This window comes from Ambystoma mexicanum, chromosome 2q (genome assembly GCF_040938575.1).
Source record: "Ambystoma mexicanum isolate Mex_15411 chromosome 2q, UKY_AmexF1_1, whole genome shotgun sequence".
NCBI lineage: Eukaryota > Metazoa > Chordata > Amphibia > Caudata > Ambystomatidae > Ambystoma > Ambystoma mexicanum.
This window is the reverse complement of record NC_090924.1, coordinates 1,482,548,277-1,482,574,001: the sequence shown is the minus strand read 5'-3', so window position 1 is coordinate 1,482,574,001 and position 25,725 is coordinate 1,482,548,277. Positions and strand designations below refer to the sequence as shown.

The 25,725-nt window shown below is 46.0% G+C and overlaps 1 protein-coding gene across 1 annotated transcript in view; it reads right to left on the bottom strand.

Moving 5' to 3' along the window:
- Positions 1-25,725, bottom strand: part of LOC138570303 (zinc finger protein 354C-like) — a 471,916-nt gene that overhangs the window by 244,189 nt on the left and 202,002 nt on the right. Inside the window, exon 6 of the mRNA XM_069649079.1 lies at positions 15,964-16,089. Coding sequence (XP_069505180.1) covers positions 15,964-16,089 — 126 coding nt within the window. The remainder of the gene's footprint in view (positions 1-15,963; positions 16,090-25,725) is intronic.

Sequence of the window (25,725 nt, the reverse complement as noted above, 5' to 3'; positions counted from 1 at the left end):
CACCCACGGGTGCCCAAAACATACACTAGGGGCTCAGGGTTGTACCCCTACCCATGGGTGCCATAAGGGTATCCCATGGGTCTGTTCACCAAACCAAAAGAGAGAGCTGCACCGCCAGGAGTCCCGCCTGGACTTCTGCGCGGAAAACACGACAGAACACACGATAAGAACAGAAAAAGGACAAGGATACGGAGGCCCTGTCCCTCCGATGCATTTCCAGCATCACAGTCGCCCCCCCCAGACTGAGGTTAGGGTGCCTAATCTCCCACGGGATAGACACCCTCATCCAGACGGTCAACATACCTTCTGGAAAGGCCATCTGCATTATCGTGACTCTTCCCTGGTCTGTGCTCTATGGTGAAGTCTAGCCCTTGCAGGCTAATGGACCACCTGAGCAGTTTCGGATTTTCACCCTTCATCTGCATAAGCCATTTCAGGGGCTTATGATCTGTTTGGACCTTGAAGGTGGACCCCGTAAGGTAGGGCCTAAAACGCCTAAGGCTCCAAACTATACTAAAACATTCCTTTTCAACAGTAGCCCACCTAAGTTCTCTACCCTTGAGTTGTCTACTGATGAATATGATAGGATGTTCTCTCCCTTTGTCATCTAACTGGGACAAGACAGCTCCAATTCCGGTGTCGCAGGCATCCGTCTGGACGATAAAGGGTCGGCTGTAGTCAGGTGCACACAACACGGGTGCCCTGCACAGACTTTCTTTCAAGCCATCAAAGGCCCTCTGACAGTCTTCAGTCCAATTAACCTTCCTAGGCTGTTTGGGTGAAGTCAGAGCTGTCAGTGGTGCGGCTATGGTCCCATAGTCCGCCATGAAATTGCGATAATACCCAGTGAGGCCCAAAAAGGCTCTCACCTGGGTTTGAGTAGTGGGAGTCTCCCAGTTCTGTACGTCCTGTACCTTACTGGAAAGAGGCTGGATTTGACCCCCTCCTACCTCATGACCAAGATAGGTAACTTTCCCCTGAGCTATCTGGCACTTGGTAGCCTTGATAGTGAGGTTAGCCCTTTTCAAGGCCTGCAACACTTTATCCAGGTGTGTCAAATGCGCTTCCCAGGTGGAACTGTAGACGGCAATGTCGTCTAGATAGGCCACACAAAAGGCCTCCAGCCCACTGAGCGCATGATTGACCAACCTCTGGAAAGTGGCAGGGGCATTCTTCAACCCAAAAGGCATGACCCTAAACTGGTAGAGTCCCTCTGGTGTGGAGAATGCCGTCTTTTCCTTGGCATGGTCCGTCAGAGCTATTTGCCAATAGCCTGAGGTGAGGTCAAAGGTGCTCACAAATTTGGCAGCACCTATGGTGTCCACGAGCTCATCAGCCCGGGGCAATGGGTGCGCGTCAGTTTTGGTGACGGCATTGACTCCTCGGCAGTCCACACAGAACCTCCAATCTTTGGTACCCGCCTGGGAACTTGCCTTGGGGACAAGGACCACTGGACTGGACCAGGGACTGGTTGAGGGTTCAATTACACCCAGATCCAACATCTTGGCGACCTCAGCCTGGATGTGGTTCTTAACGGTATCTGACATACGGTAGCACCTGCTCTTGACAGGCACGCTGTCACCAGTGTCAATTTCATGCCTACACCAAGGTGTAAGGCCCGGTGTCAGCGAAAACAGAGAGGCATACTGCTGGAGCAAAGCCCGGCAGGCCCTCTGCTGCTCTGTTGTCAAATCGGGAGAGAGCTGTACTCCCTCCACTGAGCCGTCCTGAGGGTTGCTATGCAGCAAATCAGGAAGGGGCTCACTCTCATCCTCTTCTTGCCCTGAAGCTAGCAAGAGACATGAGACTTCTGCTCGCCGGTGGAAAGGCTTGAGCCTGTTGACATGGAATACCTGAGGGGCTACCCCGGAGGCACCCAGGTCAACCAGATAATTGACTTCGCCCATCTTGGAGATTATCCTGAAGGGTCCAGTCCATTTGTCTGCCAACGCTCTAGGCTTGGTAGGCTCCATCACAAGGACTTCCTGTCCCGGAGTCCAATCGACCTGCAAAGCTTTAAGGTCATGCCAATACTTATTCAATTCTTGGCTGGCCTTGAGATTTGCTGTTGCCTGCCCCATCATCTGTGTCATCCTCCGTCTGAGGCCTAACACATAGTCCCCCACTTGCTTGGCGGGACCTGGAGGGGTGGCCTCCAAGCCTTCGTGGATCAAGGCGAGGGGCCCCCTCACGGGATGTCCAAAGAGTAACTCAAAGGGGCTGAAACCAACACCCTCTTGAGGTACCTCTCTGTAAGCAAACAGCAGGCATGGCAGGAGGAGATCCCATTTCCTCCTTAGGGGTTCTTCCAAGGCCCCTAGCATGCCCTTGAGAGTTTTATTAAATCTCTCAACCAGACCATTGGTCTGGGGGTGGTAAGAGGTGGAGAACTTGTAGGTTACCCCGCACTCTTTCCACATGGTTTTCATGTAACTAGACATGAAGTTGGATCCTCGGTCAGAGACAACCTCCTTGGGGAATCCAACACGGGTGAAAATGCCTAGGAGAGCCCTGGCAACCACCTTGGCAGTAACAGTCCGAAGGGGTATAGCCTCAGGGTACCTGGTGGCATGATCAACCAAGACCAGGATGAACCGATGTCCACCTGAAGGGGGAGGGTCCAGGGGACCGACAATGTCGATGCCCACCCTCTCAAACGGTGTGCCGACCACTGGCAATGGCTGCAGTGGGGCAATGACCCTGCCTCCAGTCTTGCCAGATAACTGACAAGTGGGGCAGGTCCGGCAGTGGGATTCCACTTCCACTCCCATCCGAGGCCAGTAGAAGTGGGCAGAGAGCCTCTGCTTAGTCTTCTTGGTACCAAGATGACCAGCCAAGGGCACCTCATGCGCCAACTGCAGTAGGAAGGGCCTGTAAACCTGGGGTACCACCAACCTCTTGAGGGCACCAGGTTTAGGCTTAGTGGGCTCACTAACAAGGAGCTCACCCTCCCAATAAATCTTGAATGTCCTAGGCACTTCACCTTGTGCCTGGGACAGGGCCTGCGTCCGCAGACCCTCGAGAGAGGGACACTCTCTCTGCCCTTTACAGAAGTCCGCCCGGGAGGGTCCCCCTTCAGCTAACAAGCATTGAAGGTCGGGATGATCCTCCGGGTTGAGAACCTCTCCCACAGGAGAGTCTTCTGTCTCTTCTCCCACAGGAGTTGAGTCCGGGTTTTCCACTGGACCCAGCCCGTCCGGAGCATGGATCCCAATGGGTGCTGTCGGAACAGCAGGAAGAGACGGTGTTCCTCCCACAGAGGTGGCCTTCTTGGTCTTCCGCCTTCTTGCCTTAGGCCTCGCCTTTGGCTCGGGTACCTGACTCACAGCCAGACCCGGTGTCACCTGTGACCTAGTGACCGCAGCCGCAGTCATGGGAAGACCATCCGAGATCAACCCCAACTCTACTAGATCATTCCCTAACAAAATGTTAGCAGGGACATTGTCCTGAACCAGGACAGGAAGCTTTGCTGTCTTGTCTCCAATCATGAGTGTGACTAAGGCTACAGGCGATAATTTGGGAGGCCCACCAGCTAACCTGGTGGTTCTCAGAGGAGCACTTACATAGTCCTCTGGCTTGAGCAGGGTCCTGTCCACCACTGTCATGCTTGCCCCAGTGTCTCTCAAACCAGTAGAAGGCTGGCAGACACGGGGTAAGGGTAGGTCAGGCTGACGGCCTGTACTCCCAGTGCCTTACCTTTACACTTGGAGTCACCCCTTCGGTGATCCAGAGCCCCACAATCCCAACAAGTGCTAGGAGTGCGAGGTACGGTACTGGAACCACTGGGAGCCTGCTTTGCAGCAGGTGGACCACTACTCTTATTCCCACCCACAGAGGACTTATCCCCACTAGATTTTTGGTTCTTAGGAGAGGAAGGTTTTGTTTTATTCGACTGTGACTGCTTGGGGGACTCCTCAGCTTTCTGAGAGGCTCCCTTCTCTTTATCCTTGTCCTTCCCACTGGAGTCCTTAGGGGACACCCGGTGGGAGACCCACTTGTCAGCCAACCTAGCCAGCTTAAAGGGGTCCAAAATGTTCTGGTCAGCCACATACTGACGCAGCTCTGGTGAACAGGCTTCAGAAAAATGCTCGAAAAACAACAGGTGGGATAATTCAGCAAAAGTTTTCACCTTGTAACCATCAATCCACCCCATCATGTTCATGTGCGCAGCACTCACCCAGTCAACCCAAGACATATTCTCTCGTTTCTTAAAATCCCTGAACCTTTTAAGGTATTAGGTAGGTGTCTTGCCAAACTTGGCAATTAAAGCAGACTTCATACACTCATACTGACCCCTTTCTTCCACACTCAGCTTCAGAATACAGTCATATCCAGTTTGAGGCACTCTGCTTAACAAACACTTAGCCCAATCTCTTTTATCCACATCATGAATTGCACAAGCCATTTCAAACGCTTCAATCCATTGGAGGATATCTGAACCCTCCAAAAACACACCAACCAAATCTTTCATAAACTTGGTGGCTGGGGACCTGCCACTCTCAATTGGTTTAGCTGAAGCCTCCACTCGAGCTTTCTCTAACTGGATTCTCTGACATTCAGTGTCCTTATCTTTGAGCGCAAGATCCCTATTCTTGAGTTCCACTTGTTGAGCCAACTCCTCTTTCTTAAGTTCAGCATCGATTTCCAACTTGCGATATTCAAAGGCTAACTTCATCCTTAATAACTCAAGTTCCATGGAATTGCTGGGGTTCGGAACAGAGGCAGCAGGAATGGCGGCATTCCCAGAAACAGATTCAGCGACAACCCCAGGGGCAGAGTCCTCACTGGTTGCATCCCCCCCTTCATCAAGAGTTTCACCATCAGTCTGGTAGTCCACCAGGGCAGCTATCAGCTCAGCCCTAGACTTATCCACAAAGTCTAACTCCCTGGCTTCACAAGCACTCTGGAGAGCCTCTAAGCTCATCCGAGTCAATTTACCATTCGCAATGGTCTCCATCGCTTGTAATGCAGTTATTTGGAACACACCTAAACCTTAATTCAATAAAGTGCAGATATTTTGTAAGTGGCACGGTTATACACTGATTCTTAAAACCATAAGCATCCCACCGCTGCCACCAAGCTGTCAGGACGAGGTGGGGGGGTCTGTACTTCCGCTCTCTATATGGCAGAGGAAAGGCACAGAGGACCCCAGCCAAGATTCTCTGATATGGTAACGATGGACGAGCAATCAAGGCCTAGCTTCTCAGGAGGTGATGCAGGCTGGTTCTTAAGTACAGTGTATCCCCAAGCCCCCACAAAGGAATGTCCACACATTGTATTACTGAAAACACAGTCTTTATATAATTAATATTCAAAGGTTATGTACACTTATCACAATAATGCACTTTGTGCTCCGGAAAATCAACAATGGTAAATATCTACAATTCTAAAGTGGTACCACTAATATTCGATTAGAGTGCATCAACAAGGCTGTGAAAATGCCACACAGATCAATAGCAATGAAACCAGCAATATAGAGAAGAGAGAAAGCAGACGGATGAAACAATAGGCAGACGACTGGTCCTTGCTACTGGACACAGCTCTGAGTGGAGATCCCCCCACCTGGGCAACCTGTAAAATAACGATATATAAAACAAGCCCAGTCCATATATTGTTCAAGAGTCTCGTTCTCTCCTACAATGTTTTACCCCCCCAATGTACCTGGTGGAGTAGAGTTCGTCGGCGAGGCGTCGACCGATCCTTCTGGAGTGACTCCCTTTAAGGCAGGAGCCACGGATCGTCGAGAGGCGTCGCGGACTCGGGGTTCGGTGTCGGGGAATCGGCGGCCCTTCTTGAATGTCGCCCCTTTCAAGCGGGAGACACGGGGCGCCGAACGTCCGACCGTGAACCGGGTAGAACGACGTCGATGAGGCAGCAGGCTTTGATCCGAGCGGTGCTCGTCGACGACAGAGCGTTGGCGTCCTGCAAGGAAGGGGCGTGCGGGGCACCTCGGTGACGATAGTTCTGGACCGCAAAGAGATGAGGAAGAACTGTGGCCCAGCAAGGGCGTCGAGTCGTTGGCGTCTCTGCGGTCTTTGGGTGGCGGGAAACCCACCGGTGGATACTCTTCGGCGCGTCGACGGTCAGGCCTTCTCCCACAGGGGACGGCACGGCGATGCAGACGAGAGCGTCCGTTGATCAAGTTAAAGTTCTTAGGCAAACGGGAGCACGGCGGCTCCGGTCGGCGACGGCGGTCGTCGACAGTGGCGGACAACAGTCCGGGCGCTTCGCTTTGGGATTCCTCAGCGGTCCCCGTATCGGGTCGGCAGCCTGTCGTAGGTCTGTCTACCAGGGAGCGTTGGCAAAGGTCAGCTGTGCACGATGGTCCCTCGTAGCTCGGGAAGAGGGCGCCTTACCAGGTCCTCTCTGGGTCAGTCCTTGGAGACACAGCAGCCTTTAGATCGTGAAGGAGAGCCACGGCAATCCTTCTCTTCCAGCAGGGCCTCAAGGTCAAGCGTCAGTTACTCCAGTTACTCGTCGTAGTGGACTTCAGCTTCTGAACAATTTCCAGTGGTGAGAGGTCCCCAGATATACTATTCGGTCTCTCATCCACACTGCTGGCACATACTCAGCAGCCAATCGTACAGAAGGGCATTCATGCAGTCGGTCAGCCAATCAGGCACGCAGGGCATTCAGGCCACTCTTCTCCCGCTCAGACACTCACAAGAAGGAATGTGGATTGAGACAAGTACTCAGCCATTCAACTCTACACACTGCATTCAGTCCAGTTTCGGGCAGGGCTGTCTCAGTCTTTGTCTCTCATGGCAGAAACCAGACAGCCACAACACGGAGTGCATATTGGTCACACTCCCCATTCACCCAGGTCCCACCCACAGGAGGTACCCACAACATACAGTCAGCGGGAAGGCTCCAGTAAGTCTAGCTGGGCCTTCACAACAACACCATATACGGAACTTCCACCCAACAGCCAGTCAGGGGGAAGGGACAGAGTCAGGGCTTCCCAGGACTTCGGGAAAACAAGGTATCAGGGGATAGAAAGTAAGAGGCCACCGGGGCCATCTTGTTTCCTATCAGGAATCAACTGATTCCAATGGCAGGGCCGGGGTACCCCAAAATGGCGGATACCCAGCGCACCTGTCAAATTCAGCATGTAGCTGCCACCAGCCCATACCCTACTCTGTGGGCCACCCACGGGTGCCCAAAACATACACTAGGGGCTCAGGGTTGTACCCCTACCCATGGGTGCCATAAGGGTATCCCATGGGTCTGTTCACCAAACCAAAAGAGAGAGCTGCACCGCCAGGAGTCCCGCCTGGACTTCTGCGCGGAAAACACGACAGAACACACGATAAGAACAGAAAAAGGACAAGGATACGGAGGCCCTGTCCCTCCGATGCATTTCCAGCATCACAATAAGGGAGAACAGAAATGTTCCATTGATCATTCACGGGTTCCAAATATTCCCCTGTCAGGGCAATCCAACGTTTCCGCAGGGTTTTCAGGCACACCTGTAGTTTGTCCGGTCTCTTTGCCGGTACCGATAACACTGGGTCCCTTTACGGAACAGTGTCCATTTCTACTTACCATAAACTGTGGGGAGAATTTGCTGGGGCTACATTTGTTGAAGGCATTGCATGCAGTAATGCATTGTTCTCCGGACGGAATTCGGCTAACAATTTCACCTCAGCAATCACTCGCCTCTCAGTTTTTGACTCGACCTTTACCGCCAGAATTTAGTAATGTTCCAGAATGCTTATGGGCAATTGATGATAATGATGTGGGCATTCTTCAAATTGAACCTGATAAAATTATTTTGAAACATGGAGTAAAATTGCCTCGCATCCCGCAATATAAGATCTCAGTTGAAGGCGAACAGGCTTTGAAATGTATAGTTTCTGATTTTGTACATCGTGGAGTAATTGAGGAGATTACGGGTAGCATATGTAACAGCCCCATTTTGCCAGTATACAAAAAAGGTGATAATGCGATTCCCTTTCGTTTTAAAATTGATTTACGCGCTATTAACAAAATTGTGTCTCCTCAATTTCCTTTCGTACCTGATGTTACAACAATACTAACCATGAGTCCGGCTTCTGCCACTCATTTTAGCGTTGTTGATCTTAAAAACGTGTTTGTCAGTATTCCCATACACAAGGATAGCAGGTATTTGTTTGCGTTTACCCTAGGTGGATGCTCGTTTACATTCACTCGTGCACCACAAGGGTACACTGAGAGTCCAAGTATTTATAGTAGGGCATTGAAAGGATACCCTCGAGTTGCCTACTACTTGCACATTACTGCAGTATGTAGATGACCTCCTCTTGGCTGCTGATTCTGAGAGCGCCTGTAAAGAAGGCACCGTGTTGTTGCTTTGTCATCTAGCAAAACATGGCCACAAAGCTTCACTTAAAAAATTCCAAAATTGTTGTCAGGAGGTCGCCTATTTATTTTCCTGTCAAAGGAGGGAAGACGGTTGACACCTGAACGAATAAAGACCATTTCTGGCATGTCTGTCCCAAATACGCAAAAGGAAGTTAGAGCCTTGATAGGTATGGCTTCTTATTGTAGATTGTGGATCCCTAACTTTTCGTTAACGATTAAACCAATGCTGGCTTTGACAAAGAAGGGCATTTCTTTGCCATTGCCATGGACTTTGAAACATCAGACAGCATTTGATTTGCTCAAATCCGTGCTGTGTTCAGCGTTGGTTTTAGGAACTCCGAATTATGACAAGGCCTTTGTATTGTTTGTGCATGGACGTAATGGATGTGCTTTGGCTGTGTTAACGCAGGAACATGGAGGGAAGAATAGGCCGTGCGGCTACTATTCCTCCGCCCTTGATCCTGTATCATGCGCTTTGCCAAGATGTTTGCGCGCTGTTGCTGCTGCTGCTGCGTCTGTAAAACAGAGTGAGGGAATGGTCCTGGGTCATGCGTTAACCCTAATGGTACCTCACTCTGTAGATATTCTATTGAATAGAACTCAAACGCAACACCTCACTTCTGCACGATTGACAAGATATGAACTAATCTTGTTTGCCCCCCACATTCAAATTCAGAGGTGTTGTGCATTAAATCCGGCTGAACTTTTACCTGTCTCGCAAGATACTGTTGATGGTGACGATACGTCACACGATTGCCTTTATATGACAAAACAAGAGACTAAAGGCAGAATTGATCTGAAAGACACGCCTTTGAATAGCCCACAAGGAGAGCTATTTTGTGATGGCTCTTGTTTTAAACTTCCAGACGGTACATCCACAGCTGCTTGTGCTGTTACTACTTTAAGCACGGTTGTGGAAACTAAAAGAATTATGCATAACTCTGCGCAGGCCGCAGAAATTATAGTGTTAACTCAAGCTTGTGAACTTTCTGAAGGGCTTACAGTGAATATATATACTGATAGTCAGTATGCCTTTGGGGTGGCCCACAATTTCGGTAGACTTTGGAAAGAACGAGGTTTCTTGACCTCGCACGGAACGAAAATTCAGCATGGCACTTTAATAGTGCGATTACTTTCAGCACTTGCACTCCCTGTTCAGTTAGCTATCATAAAATGTTCAGCACATCAAAAGGTTACAGATGATGTAGGAGAAGGGAATACTTTCGCCGATCAGATAGCTAAACAGACTGCCACTGATTTCAGTTCAGAAATGTATGCTGTAAAAGAAATTGTAAATGTTTGCACTTTGGGTGAAAGTATCGATGCTGTAAAAGATATTCAAGCAGATGCTACCATAGAGGAAACTAAGAGATGGATCGAGGGTGCAGGGAGATTGGATGACGATGGGTGTTGGGTAGACAATATTGAAGGGAAATGGTTACTCCCTGACGCCTACATTACAATGATAGTTATTATGGCTCATGGTCAGACACAAGTTTGTGCGTGAAAATTGACAAAAATGCTACACAGTGTATGGGCCAATGATAAGATTTTCAAAACTGCAGAGCGTTTTGTCCAGAACTGCATGGTTTGCTCTCAGCACAATGTAGGAAAAGGTACCTCGACTCCTAGAGGAAGTTTCGCTCCACCTTCTGTCCCGTTTGAGGTTATTCACTTTGATTTTATTGAAATGGAACGGTGTAACAATCTTAAATATGTATTGGTTGTTATTTGTGCCTTTAGTAAGTGGGTTGGGGCCTTCCCGGTTAGAGATACAACGGCCATAACCACAGCAAAAACTCTGTTGAAAGAGTTTTTTCTTAGGCTCGGGCTGCCCAAAGTCATCTGGTCAGATAATGGGCCACACTTTATTGCCACTGTAATCCTACAAATTTGCAAAGGATTACAGATTGACAAGCGGTTCCATTCAGCTAGACATGCCCAAAGTGCCGGATTAGTGGAAAGGCACAACGGCATTATAAAGAACAAACTCGCTAAGACGTGTGCTGGCACCAAACTAAAATGGTCGGACGCCTTACCGATCGTGTTACTGTCGATGAGAACAACCCCTCAAACTAAGACTGGGCTCTCTCCCTTTGAGGTGGTAATGGGGATGGAAGTTGTTTTCGGCCCTGCTGATTATCTTGGGAAGTTTTCTATTTCTTTGTTGTTGTATACAGTGTCTCCCTGGTATGTGCTCAGTGTTAGAGGGATGTTGCGCGCAAGCAACAAGTGTATTAGGGCATAAAATATACGCCCCAAAGAAGGTTTCCAAAGAGTATGTGCTGAAAGAAACTCTGGTGTCAGATCTAATGGCAATAGATATGTCCGACAATGATTCGGGGTGTATGGACGATGACGTATGGAGTTACTTGCAAGCAGATCAGAAGTAGTGTTAGCACTTGGCATAGGCCAAAAGGAGGGTTTGTCGAACTGGATATTAAATTATGCCTCCTATTATAACGATTTGTATGTATATTGGCCTACGCCAAGTTGCTTAAAATTGTACGCGAATAACTCTACGGCAAGGTCTTGACCTTAGAAATTGATGTAAGCCGCCATCTTGAATCAAGCCTCCATTTTAGGTTAGAACCGCCATTTTGGGGTTTTTGTACAAAGTCACCCTGTAATCTAAAATGGCCGTCTCGTGTGCCCTTGTTCTTGCCTTAACCTCTCCAACCTCTGTAGGAGAGTTAATGTCCAACCTGCCTTCAGGCTACATGTTAGGGTCATGTAGACCTTGTCCTTTGTTGACCTCAGGAGCAGGGGATTACTTAAATTAGCAATGTTAAACTACAAGTATACAAGAACAGTAATGCTATCCGAATATAATATGTGAAACATTTGTTTGGTCTGTATTAAAACAGCATGTAAAGAGTGTAAATGTTAAATTAAAGAATAATGGAGTGTGTTAGTAAATATATTCAAAAGTAAACCGCATGCACGAGATATGTAAATTAGGAAAGTGAACCTGGCGCGACCCTAGCCCAGTGTATAATTAACCTGTAAGAGGCTGGACATCATTTTACAAATTGTATAAATGCGTCGATGTCCAGCTAGGAAATTCTGTTCACTGCTCACACTGAACCCTGCTGGTGGTCTCTGTGATGTATTGACGGCCAAATAGCTATTTGTGTACTTTGTTGAATACTGTTCAGTTTTGTAATAAAGATTCTGTGAATCTTTACAAGCCCGTGTCGGTGTATTTTCCTTTGCTTGATTCCACAACAATGAAGACATTACTTTTGATTTGATAGCCGCACCACAGTTTGGTTTGATTCTGGGAATGCCTTGGTTAGTGGAACACAATCCAAGGATTGATTGGGAAAGACAGACAGTAGAGTTTGATGAGCAGTGGTGTAAAGAACACATGTTACCAGAAGTGGGACCCACGGCGTGGTTAGTTAAACAGGGAACCAGAGAGCAATTGGTGGGAGCCGTGTAAGCAGAACTTCCCCTGCAATACCGAGAGTTCACCAAGGTATTTGACAAAAGAGGGGCAGTACAATTACCTCCCCATCGACCGTATGAGTGTGTCATTGAGTTGGCGGAGGGGGCGAAGCTACCCTGCAGTAGAATCTGTGCCCTTACAGAGACAGAAAATAAACATTTAAGAGAGTATTTGGATGAAATGTTAGAGAAGGGGTTCATTAGACATTCCACGTCCCGGTCTCTTCTCCTTTGTTTTTTGTCCCAAAAAAAGAGGGGACATTAAGCACTTGTATTGACTATCGCGCCTTGAACAAGGTAACCATTAAGAATAGGTTTCCATTGCCTCTAATTTCAGTGTTACTGGATCAGGTGCAGGCGGCAAAAATGTACACTAAATTGGATTTAAGAGGAGCATACCACTTGATAAGAGTAAAAGAGGGGGATGAGTGGAAGACGGCATTTCGGACAAAATTTGGATTGTTTGAATACTTGGTTATGCCGTTTGGATTATGCAATGCTCCTGCAGCATTTCAATTCTTTATGCAAGAAGTGTTGAGGGACTTTATTGATGTATTTGTTATAGTGTACATTGATTATATTTTGATTTATTCAGTTTCAGAGGAACAGCATGTTCAACATGTGAGGGCAGTGCTTCAGAGGCTGCAGGAGTATCAGCTTTGTGTAAAACTGGAGAAATGTGCTTTTCACACTCGGCAAGTGGAATTTCTGGAGTTCATACTAACTCCAGAGGGTGTAGTGATGGATGCCAAGAAGGTACAGGCTGTGACAGATTGGCCCTCACCACAATGCATCAAGGACATACAATCATTTTTAGGATTTGCAAATTTCTATCTGTGTTTTATTAGTAATTTCTCAGCACTAGTAACGCCGATTACTAGACTTCTCAAGAAAGCAACACCATTCATTTGGGGTCCTGAAGCAGAAAGGGCTTTTCAGCAATTAAAGATCGCTTTTACTACTGCACCTGTGTTGAAACACCCAGACACAAATGAAGCTTTTCAAGTGGAGACAGATGCTAGTAATCTGGAGATAGGGGCGATTTTGTCACAGAAGGATAAGGAGGGGGTATGGCGCCCAGCGGCCTTCTATTCTAGAAAACTATCAGGGTGTGAACAGAATTATTCTATCACGGACAAGGAATTGCTGGCTATCCGATCAGCCTTCTTAGAATGGAGGCATTACCTATTGGGGGCTAAGCATCAGGTGGTGGTGGTAACAAATCACAAGAACTTGCAATACTTTAAGACTGCTCATAAACTTAGTCCCCGGCAATTACGCTGATCTCAATACTTTAATAAATTCAATTTTGTGGTAACATTCAGACCAGGAAAGAATAATGGCAAGGCAGACGCATTGTCTAGGCAGTAACATTTGGAGAGTGTGGTGAGTGAAGTAAGAGCAATTATTCCTCCAGAAAAAGTCATTGGAGCTATTACAAAAAATGTTATTGATGAAGTCAAGAAGGCTCTCCCCCCCCCGGCAAATCCATAAGTGGCAGGCCAGTCATCCGGCAAGGAAGGTGAGGCAGGGGTTGCCTTACCATCAAGATCGATTTATTTTACCTACTAAGGAAATACAGGGAAAATCCCTATATTGGTGCCATAATTCTCCCTTAGCGGGACACACTGGTCAAAGGAAAATGCAAACCATGTTGGAAAAATACTTTTGGTGGCCTACTTTGAGGCAGGATGTGGGCAAATATTTATTACAATGTGAAAATTGCATGAGGAATAAAGCAGATCATGTAACAAAAGAGAGGGTTATTACAACCATTACCCACACCTGAGAAAGTATGGACACACATTTCAATGGGTTTTATTACAGACCTTCCACCTGATAAGCAGTTTGACACCATTTGGGTAGTGGTGGATTTTCTGTCCAAGCAAGCTCATTTCATTCCTTGTGAAGGAATACCTGGAGCAGGCAAGTTAGTGGAGTTGTTCCTTCAACATGTGGTTAGATTACATGGGTTGCCCAAGAGTATTGTCTCGGACAGAGGACCACAGTTCACATCAAAGTTTTGGCGAGCTTTCTGTCGCATGTTCGGAATCAACTGTGCCTTATCTACCAGTTACCACCCTCAGACCGATGGGCAGGCAGAACGAGTAAATCAAACACTCGAACAATACTTGCGGGCCAATTTAGGGGATGGCCGAGAGTCTAGGGTGCAGGCATTATGGTTGGCAGAGTTTACGTATAACAACACGCTGCACACTTCCTTGGGTATGTCACCCAATGAATGTTTATTTGGACATGAGCAAAACATGATACCTGAATATTTACCTGAAGTAAAAAATGTACCAATTTTACAAGAACGTAAACAGTTGCTTCTTAAGATCAGACAGAAAGTGCGCACGCATTTGGAACAGGCTAAGGAAACCTATAAAAGACACGCTGACAAACACAGACAGGAGAGGCCTCGCTATAAGGCAGGAGACAGAGTTTGGTTATCAACCAAGAATCTATCTATATTAGGATCTCGTAAATTTATGCCTCGATTTATTGGACCTAATGAAATCGTTACATGTATGTCATCTACAGCTATGAAATTGCGTTTGCCCAAAACTCTACCGATACACCCGGTGTTCCATGTGTCTTTACTTAAACCTGCAGCTCCTGTAACGACGACGAAAAAACCTCCAGCCATAGTGAGAGAAGGACACTCTGACGCCAACGGCGGACTTCAGTCCTGAAACCCGCCAAAGGCACACAAAGGGACCAAACCTGGTTTGGTGCGCAGAGAAAAACACTAGAAGGACCTTTCCAAAAAGAAATGGCGGAAAAAGAAGACCGGGACCCGTTTAAACAAAGGGGCTTAAGGCACCATCTTGAAAAAGATGGCTCCCGCGATTTTTAGCTACTTGTGTTCGCGGTTGGGAAAAATCATGGTAGTTCATTGTAAAACCACTGCCACCAGCCATTTCGATAGAAAAGGGTAGTATTTGACTGCGAGATGAGTTTCTAAACACAGGGATACTAGGTAACCCCTCCAGCACTCTATAGGAAGATGGTGTGTGCTTGGTCTAGGAATTTAAGGTATTTAAACTTTTGGGGAGTCTAAAAAGACATCCCTGTGTCACTGCACTGAGGATGCTGTGTAACACACATGAAAAGATGCCTATAGAGTTATCTTAATACTCCATATCCAAAGAACACAAAAGTAAAACACACATCAAAATACATGAAAGAGTGGGAAAAAGGCTCACACTCTTTCCAGGTAAGAAAAATCAAGTCCTCAAAATCCAGCAACGTTGCTGGGGGTCTCTAAGGTTAAGGGAATTAGCACATTTTTGAGAATTCTCCCTAACAGAAACATGGTGAAGATGAGATGGAGCTGGTCCCTATTAGTTTATTAATAAAGGTTTAATCAATTCGCTGGCTAATTTATCTGGAATTAATCAAAAATGTGTTGAAAAATAATAAACCCAGGCTAATCCCTTCGACTGGAAATATACGTTCGCAACTAACTGAAATCAACAAAACTAAAATGATTGACAAATCGACTTCTCTAAAGAAGGCTAAAACCAGAGAATTAAACTTGGAAGTACCTAACTTTGTATAAACGAAAAAGAGAGGACAGGGGGCTTCAGAAACTGCCAATAGATCAATTGCAATTACAACAGAGGAAGGTGACCCGCGGCATTGTCTGAAGCGGTCTTCTGTTTTGAAGACAGCTATTTAATATCAAGGCTGCGCTTTAATCATTTGGACGTTAGACATAAGCAGGAAGTTGTAAGGGGTTTCTGGAAAATATGCAAACTGTCTGTTGTGCCCCAACATTGTTAAAACTGCTTTCCAAGTATGAAAGTATGAGGGCACGTTTGTGCCATTGCAGTTTTAAAGAAGAGCTTTCACATTGAGGAGCACGTGAATGCTGCACCCCCACCCGTGCAGAATGTCTACATTCAGGCAGTAATTGACATTAAACTTTATTATCCATTTTATACTTTCAAAACTGATATATGCCTGATTTTTTGTTGTGTAAATGTAATCATATTGTGATGAATTGTAGTCATGTCTTGTGATTTGATTTTTGATGGCGTGCTAAGCGATCACTGTACTTCAGTACCCACGCTCTACACCAATCACTGTTAGCACAATACACTTTACACAGTCAGGAAGTCTCCTTTACTCTGGGTCCAGTGACTATGAAGGCTACGGACATACCTGTGATGGGCATCATGACGCTTCCCCTGTCCTGGGGCTTCGAAGACCTCACCAGACAGGGCTCCTCACTTTCTTTAATTCTGAAGAATATGTCAGGACTCTGGGGACTGGGAAGGTCATGGCCTGCTTTAAATGAAAGGAAATTGATGTTTCAAGATTACTCTTCCACCAGACTCTTTCAACTACACAATGCACAACTGTACAAATCATTTACCTCTATCCTATGTTGATTGCATATTCTGTATGTATTATGTTCTATAGGCAAGACAAGCCGGACGTAAAAAGGTATCAGGATAGAGAATGGGGGGATCTATCTACATTCCAGAAGAATCAGACATGCATAAAACGAATGCATTTACACAAACAATAAAGTATACAAAATTAAACAGAGTACTACTACGGCCAAATCTTAAAAACAATCTTCACAGTTGAATAGATATTCAAATATTAAAAATGTTAGCAAGTACATACAGCCAGCACCTTACTAGTCCCAGGCATGACTGACCAGCTCTGGGTGCGCTAGCACAGCCATCCATCGGCCCCACATCAGCCATCTTTTCTGGGGGTGTGGTACCTCCTTCTTCCCTTAGTCCCCATCACCAATCACCTCTAGTGGCCCAGGTGTCTCTATTTCTTGGGCCCCATGAGTGCTGGATGATATGGACCAAAAGTCATATCTCAATATTTTCGGGCTGAATTGCTATATACAATATATATCTCTATATTGTTTTTATGGGTTAAATGCCCAGTTGTAAGCCACCAACAACATGTGAGATGTCACAAATACCTTTATACGACATTGATCAAAATAAAGTGCAAATACAGGGTTCTTCTTCCTGTTTGAGAATTCATAAAGTTGTGTAAATCTCAAAATGTAAATAAAAATTGTAGTACATGAAAATATGTATATATCTGGATGTTAACGATATTGCCTGATCCTATGTCGATTTTGAAAATATATATAGAAATATCTCCAAAACCCAATATATATCACCCAGCATAAGGCTCATCATTAATCATCCCTGGGAAAGTGGTGATCACTATCTTGAGCCGTATCACTCATTATCTCTGGTGACAAAGCATCTCAATCACTCTAGCCGCATCACTCATTATCTTTGGTGACACAGCATCTCAATCACTCTAGCCATATCACTGATTATCTCTGGTGACACAGCATATCAATCACTCTGGCCACATCACTGATTATCTCTGATGACACAGCATCTCAATCACTCTGGCCATATCACTGATTATCTCTGGTGACACAGCATCTCAATCACTCTAGTTGTATCACTGATTATCTCTGGTGACATAACATCTCAATCACTCTAGCCACATCACTGATTATCTCTGGTGACACAGCATCTCAATCACTCTAGCCACATCACTGATTATCTCTGATGACACAGCAACTCAATCACTCTGGCCATATCACTGATTATCTCTGGTGAAACAGCATCTCAATCACTCTAGTTGTATCACTGATTATCTCTGGTGACACAACATCTCAATCACTCTAGCCACATCACTGATTATCTCTGGTGACACAGCATCTCAATCACTCTAGCCACATCACTGATTATCTCTGGTACACAGCATCTCAATAACTCTGGCCATATGACTGATTATGTTAAGACTATAAACTACGGTATGAATAAGCAACTGTTTACCAACTCGCTCACCTTGACAAGTCGAAGAATCCAATATGGAAGAGGCAAATGCGGCTGTGAAGATTCCCCTGAGGCAATCCTGCCCCCCCCCTGACCTGGAAATAGAATTACCAGGGGAGAGGACAGGACTGCCAGGGAAACCCTCTAATGAGTCTCGAGGTTCAGGCAGGTGTGGAGTGAAGATGTTCCTGAGGTGCGGTAGAAAACTGATGTCCTCTGGGAGGCTTCCTCTGGATGCACGAAAGGAAGACAAGAAGAGAGTTAGAATGGAAATGAGAGTTGGATGTTTAGTAAAGGGCGGAAGGAGGATCCTCTCACTGTTAATATAGTCTAGAAAGGCTTAGACTTGACGAGATGGGTACTCAAAAGGTTGCAGGTAAGTAACAGGAACTCTATAAGAACAGACAGGTAAGTACTTTGATCGAAACAAAGAACGGGGGGTTCAAAGGAAACAGGGTTTACCCTCGCAGGTTTCTGGGAGGAAATGAAAGCCAGAGAGACTTCTCTCGAATCGGCTGGATAATGTTGGATAAACTGGACTGGTCTGCACTCACAAGGAACGGGGGCTGAGTAGAGCAAATGTAGAAAAGGACTGAGAGACAAAGACTCAGAAGAGTAAGAACAATTAGCATGGAATTTTCTGCAAATAGGCAAGAAAAGCGATGGCGAACTCACAGAGCGTCCGTAGCAGAAGCGATGCGAAGATCCGTAGGCTTTGAGTCCGGAAATAGGGTCACGTGAGCGTTCTGTGGCGTCTCGCAGGGACGTGGGAAGACTGAACCGCTGCTGTCCGCTCGAAGGTCTCTATGGGCGTCCATCTTGGAACTGCTCCTCCAAAGGATACCACTCAAGCGGGTACGTGTACCGTATAACAGGGTACGTGCCCATAGTGACCATTTACGGCCATGTGTAACAGTATACCCCCTTCTGCTGGGGGGCACCCCCGGTTTACCCGGGTGAAGAGACGAAAAAACTGGCGCACCAGCCTAGGTGCATGAACACCAGAGGCTGGTTCCAATGTCCTTTCCGCCGGGGAATAGCCCTTCCAGTCATCAAAAACTGTAATCTGCCTCGTCGATAACAAGAGTCACAAATATCGGCGACCTCAAATTCTGGACCACAGTCCGTAAGGACAGGAGGTGGAGGAACACCTCTGTTCCGGTGAAATTTGTGACCGTCATTTATTTATTTGTTTACAATTCAATGAAATGAATTTTTACAAACAGTTGAGAGCGACAGCAACCCTTAATGAGATGCGCCGCGAGCTTTCATGTAGTTATGTCAGATTCCTGGTGAGAATAGGATTACCTCTTCCAGGTCAATGTAATGTTTAGATGGAGTTGGTTGGGCTCAAGCGGACGTAAAGGGCCGAATGCGTAAAAGATACCAGAGGAAGCTTAGTCTCCCTGATTACCATTATGGTGATAAAGTGGTGGCTTTGGAGGTATTGCTCTCGTTCGTGGTTTGTGAACTGGAACTGATCATTTCAAAGGCAGACTCCAGGATTTTGACAGTCGCGATTGTCCATCTGGTTTTTTCTCCCGACATTAACCTGTTCCACCACATAAGTTCTTCTTCCTCTCCGAAAGATGTGTGTTCGCAGACCAGTGTCGATAGGTAGGTGGCTCGAATTTTTCTCACCATAGGACATCTGAGTAAAAGATGTTTAATTGATTCTGTCGTAGTGGGATTGTGGCAAAGGCGACAGATAGTGTCAGTTGAACTGGATCTGATTGCTAAAATTTCTCTCGTCAGCAGGAGGTTGAAACGAGCTCGCATGAAGAATTTTCTTAGCTGTTGACTTGGGAACTTCGAGCAGTATGGGATAGGTACGTTGAGTCTGTTAAAGGTGGGTGGGAGATTCATGGTCAGTTTGTTTGTTTGAGCTTTCGATAGAGTCAGGATCCAATCAAGTTCCTTTAACTTTCTTTTAACTCTTTCCGGATTGTGCTTCAGATCTTCGACTGAGCATGCTATGTCTGATAGCTTTCCTTTTAAGTTATCTGACCATGCGGTTAAGTTCGTTGTTCGCTGCTTTGCGATTTCATCAGCTACGATTCTGTAGATTGATGGACTGTCTGGTATTAAGGTATTTCTGAAGAGAGTGAAAGCGTGTAGCATCACCGTTGTTTCTAGCGACTGTAGGCCCAAGTCTCGTCTGATGAGGTCCATCGAGATGGAATTTGGTAGACCTAGAGCTGATTTCCAGATTAAGCTTTCTAATCGGCGCCAGATGCTGTTTGGTATGGTCAAAGTTGCTCCCATACCGTATGTGAGTGTGGGCACCACTTTTCCTTTATAAAATTCGATCGCTGGTTTGAGTGAAAATTTGCCAAATCTGTTGTTAACTGTTTTCATCTGGGCTGCAAGATTGCGCGCTTTGTCCCACAAGGCTTGTTGCATCGTGGCCTCCCTAGCTGAATGGTCGATGTGTACCCCTAGGTACTTAATGCTGGTAACCACCTCGATAGGAATTGAGTCCATAGTCCATGTGAAATGTGGATTGATCTTTTTTCCACCTTTTCCAATTATCACGATTTTTGATTTCTCTTTGTTGATTTTCATGTTGTTTTCTCCCATGTATAGAGTCAAGTTGGATAGTTGGCGTTGAAGTCCGATCTGAGTTTGATCTAATAGAATTAGATCGTCGGCATACATGAGACGTGATATGTGCTCGTTACCCAGCTTCGGTGGTGCCATCTTGATGCCCGCTTCTGTATCTTTCATGTCACCTAAAAAGGTGATGAATAGTTGGGGGGCCAACGGGCAGCCTTGTTTGACCCCTCTCTCTACGAATATCTCTCTTGACAGGAGACCTTGGTTGTTTAGTCGGATTCTTAGTTTGGTGTTGGTGTGGAGAGCCATCACTGGGTCTAGTATTTCGGGAGGGCAATGCCATTTTTCCAGTTTGACCCAGAGCTTTTGCCTGTCGACTCTGTCAAAGGCCTGGGACAGATCAACAAAGGCCAAAAAGAGAGTTGGTGCGCCCTGTTTGACCCTAGCTTTTAAGATGTTGAGAAGAAGAATATTGGCAGACGTGCTCCCCCCTTTTAGGAAACCCAGTTGAAAGGGGTCATACGCCGGTGATTGATTTGCCCAGATCCTGAAGTGGCTCAGGAGCAAGGAGGCGAATATCTTTCCAATTATGTCCAGAAGAGCAATTGGACGATAGTTTTCTGGATCTTCTCTGTTCCCTCGTTTGAAAATCGGGACGACCACCGCGTTTGTCCACGAGGGCGGGATGGTCCGAGTCCTGGCGCATTGAGTGAAAATAGCGCTGATCAAGATTGACCATTGCTCAGGATTTTGTTTAAGATCAATATTGGAAAGGCCATCGGGTCCTGGTGCTCTTGATTTTTTCAATTTGAGAATGATCTCCTTTATATCATCTTTGGAAGATAGATTAATCCAGGTCTGCGAAGTTCTTCTGTTTTGGGCTGGCGCGATATGGGCCGAGGATTCAAACAGGTTACCGAAATGGTTGACCCACCGGGTTTCGGACACTGTATTGGCCATGTGCACGGGTATTTTATTATCAGATTTCCTGATGAGAGCCCAAAAGTCTCCAGACTTTTTTGAGCTTAGGACCTGGAGCATTTCTTCCGCATCTCTTTGGAACATTTCGTGTCGGTGGAATCTAAGCCATGCTTTGTATCTGTTAGTTTCCAACCTCCATCTGTTCCAAATGTTTGGCGAGTTATCGTTTTTTGCTTGCCTCTTTAGTTTTCTCAGTAGTCTTTTCTTTTCTGCGACCTTTATGTCAAATGAATGAAGATTTATTTTCTTTTGTAGGCTGATTCCTGATTTTAGCTTCTGATGTTGTAGAAGAAATGGCAAGTAATCTGGATTTTGATTCGAGGTTTCTTTACTCCCAAAGCGCATTATGTATTCGTTAGTTATTCTTTCCAGATTTATCTTGGTCAGATGGACACGTGTTTGTTGATTATTCGATGCAATTTGATAAGAATAATGATCGTTTTTCGAGCTTTGTGTCTTCCATTTGATTTCCAGTAGGTTATGATCGCTCTCTTTGGTCTGGATCACTGAATAGTCTACAATGCGATCCACCAGACTGTGTGACACAAAGAAATAATCGATGTTAGCCCTGGATTTACCCCGTTCCCAGGTGGGGGTGCCGATCTTCCAGGAGTTGAGCCGCGAAACGTCGTGAAAATTGCGCGATTTCATCAGTGACAGCCATGCGCGTCCTCTTTTTTCGGCTGGGGTTTTGTGCGATGAAACCAGATGTTCACGCTTGTCGTTGCAGTTTGCGTTTAGATCGCCACATAGTATTATGTGGGAATCTGGAGCCTCTGATATGATGTCATCAATTGTGTTAGCAACTTGGGTGCAGAAGACTTCAGTGGAACTTTGCGCCGGGTTCCAATAGACCGTAATAAGTACCAAGGTTTCTCTTGCAGTTGGGTTTGACTGATCACTCACTTCTTCCCATTCAGTTTGTATGGCTAAAATGTCACGCAACGTCTTCAGTGTTTTCATTAGGGAGATTCCCGATCTAGCTTTTACTGCAATTAATAGGCCAGAGGACGGACGGCCCAGGATGCCTTTTGACGCAGGGGAGAACGCTATTTCGAAACCGTCAAGCAGTGGTTTCTCCACCAGCCAGTGCTCTTGGAGGCATACTATGTCGTATGCCCCCAGGTTTAGATTTGCCGGGTTTGCCAGGTGTGAATGCCCTCTGGTGTTCCAAGAAGCCATCGAGATCAAATTGGGCAGGTTCTTTGGATTGGTATCGTTGGATGCGGATAAGATCGGCCGATGGCTGCTTTCTAATTGCTATGTCTCATTATGCCTTATGAGCGAACTTTTTAGCCACGACCATAGGCCTTTTTGACGGTTGTCTTCTCCGAGCTTTTTCTCGTAGGTTGTTTTCGTGATGTTTCGGACTTCCCGGCGTTCGTTAGTGGGTCGTTTTGTTTCCAAGTAGCATTGCGTATCTGCCTCGTGGCGTACCGTTTTCCGACCGGAGCGCGACTCGCTTCTGGGCCGTGCGTGTGGGGCATAGCTTCTCTCGCCACTGATCCAACGACTCTGTTTACCGTCGTTGTCTTTTACTAATTTCCTGTTGAAACGATTGGTCCGGCTAACTTCTTGGGGGCGTATCTTAACTTGTTCACTCAATCTGCCTTCGTTTGTCTTTTCGTACCGTGCCGTCTTTATTTCTGTTAAGGTAAGACCAGCTTTCTTTAGTTCCGAGTATGCCGCTTCTGGCATCACTTTTAATGAGGACGTGAAGATATGTATGTAACTCTTTGCTTTTTGGTCACGATGATATGGTTCAATTAATGGAAAGTCATCCGATTTCAGATGATCAAGACATCTGATCTTACGCAGGGTGTTGAGAACCATTTTCCTGTTCAGGATCATGAATTTCGACTGACTTGAGGTCTGTTCTATTTTAAATACTCTGACTTCTCTCTTGGAATTTTTTCCATTTCGTGAGCTCTCCAGATTTCGGGGAGTCGGATTTGACCTGGGTTCATCTTTTGGTGGTGGTCGAGGGGAAACGTCGGTATCTCCCTTAGAAGGTTTGTTTTGGAGCTTTGGTGTCTCGGACCAAGATAACTTCGAGCGCCTCAGGGCGGTGGCCCCCTGCCTTTGCACCCCTCCGCATTTTGCGTCAGTTTTCCCTTCAGGGATGGTTGTCGGTGGACGCACCAGGTCACTTTTTTGAGGCTCGGGACTCATGTTTACAGCATCATTGCCTTCCGGAACTTCGTATATCGAGAGATCCATTAGAGGGCTCGCTTTAACAAATTCCTCTATGGTTCTAGGCGATTTTGGGGATTGTGCATGTAAGGCCAGAGTCTCAATGGCGTCGTGGTTTGCGTTTGCGGAGCTACTAGGTGGTTTTGTTCTCTCGGCTTCTGTCGTCAACCGTGTATTTACATAGGCTAGGTCTTTTTTGACGGTAGGTCGGTTGCCATTTGGAGTCACGTTGGAGGGCTGCAGGTCCGCCTTTTTCTTTGTGGTTGCCCTTGTCTGCTTATTCAATGTTTTAGTTTCTCGTCCTTCGTTTGAGATGGTATAGGGGCAATTGGTGCGAGTTAGTTCAGGCTGACCTGCATCAGGTGTTGGCGTTGTTTGTGAGGCGGTTTCTTGTAGTATTCTTGCCAGCATTTCCGGCCCTTTTCTTGCTGATTGATTCTTTGCTAGGTTTAGGTGGGTCCTTTCCTGTTCTTCCCATCTCTTGTTATGCCTTTCTTCAAGCGCAGTAATGAAACCTTCCAGGAAATCCATCTTGGATTGCAATCTGCATAGAATGGCCGTGTTGTCCTTAGACACGTCATTTAGTGATTCGTATAATTTGCAGAATGGTGCAAGGGCTATGGTCAAAGCTGACATGATCGTCGTCAAATCTTGTTTTTTCGTTGGAGACGGTCTTTGAGTATCCATCAAAATTTCACTATGTCTTCTGTGTTTTACCGGGGTGTTCTGGACAGCCCGGCTAGAGTTTAGCTCAGCAGGTGTATAGGAAGGGTTGCCACTTAATGGTTCGCTTAGTCTGGATTCCTCCTCTTCGCGATCTTGCTCTTGGGACGGAGACTTAAGCTCCAACGAGGTATGTTCTCTGACCTGCTTAGTAAAATGACCTCTGTTTTGCAGCAATTGGGTGTAGTTTTTTGCCCGTAATTGGCCACTCGTAATGGGTGGATGGATTATGGAAAACACTAGAAGGACCTTTCCAAAAAGAAATGGCGGAAAAAGAAGACCGGGACCCGTTTAAACAAAGGTGCTTAAGGCACCATCTTGAAAAAGATGGCTCCCGCGATTTTTAGCTACTTGTGTTCGCGGTTGGGAAAAATCATGGTAGTTCATTGTAAAAACCACTGCCACCAGCCATTTCGATAGAAAAGGGTAGTATTTGACTGCGAGATGAGTTTCTAAACACAGGGATACTAGGTAACCCCTCCAGCACTCTATAGGAAGATGGTGTGTGCTTGGTCTAGGAATTTAAGGTATTTAAACTTTTGGGGAGTCTAAAAAGACATCCCTGTGTCACTGCACTGAGGATGCTGTGTAACACACATGAAAAGATGCCTATAGAGTTATCTTAATACTCCATATCCAAAGAACACAAAAGTAAAACACACATCAAAATACATGAAAGAGTGGGAAAAAGGCTCACACTCTTTCCAGGTAAGAAAAATCAAGTCCTCAAAATCCAGCAACGTTGCTGGGGGTCTCTAAGGTTAAGGGAATTAGCACATTTTTGAGAATTCTCCCTAACAGAAACATGGTGAAGATGAGATGGAGCTGGTCCCTATTAGTTTATTAATAAAGGTTTAATCAATTCGCTGGCTAATTTATCTGGAATTAATCAAAAATGTGTTGAAAAATAATAAACCCAGGCTAATCCCTTCGACTGGAAATATACGTTCGCAACTAACTGAAATCAACAAAACTAAAATGATTGACAAATCGACTTCTCTAAAGAAGGCTAAAACCAGAGAATTAAACTTGGAAGTACCTAACTTTGTATAAACGAAAAAGAGAGGACAGGGGGCTTCAGAAACTGCCAATAGATCAATTGCAATTACAACAGAGGAAGGTGACCCGCGGCATTGTCTGAAGCGGTCTTCTGTTTTGAAGACAGCTATTTAATATCAAGGCTGCGCTTTAATCATTTGGACGTTAGACATAAGCAGGAAGTTGTAAGGGGTTTCTGGAAAATATGCAAACTGTCTGTTGTGCCCCAACATTGTTGAAACTGCTTTCCAAGTATGAAAGTATGAGGGCACGTTTGTGCCATTGCAGTTTTAAAGAAGAGCTTTCACATTGAGGAGCACGTGAACGCTGCACCCCCACCCGTGCAGAATGTCTACATTCAGGCAGTAATTGACATTAAACTTTATTATCCATTTTATACTTTCAAAACTGATATATGCCTGATTTTTTGTTGTGTAAATGTAATCATATTGTGATGAATTGTAGTCATGTCTTGTGATTTGATTTTTGATGGCGTGCTAAGCGATCACTGTACTTCAGTACCCACGCTCTACACCAATCACTGTTAGCACAATACACTTTACACAGTCAGGAAGTCTCCTTTACTCTGGGTCCAGTGACT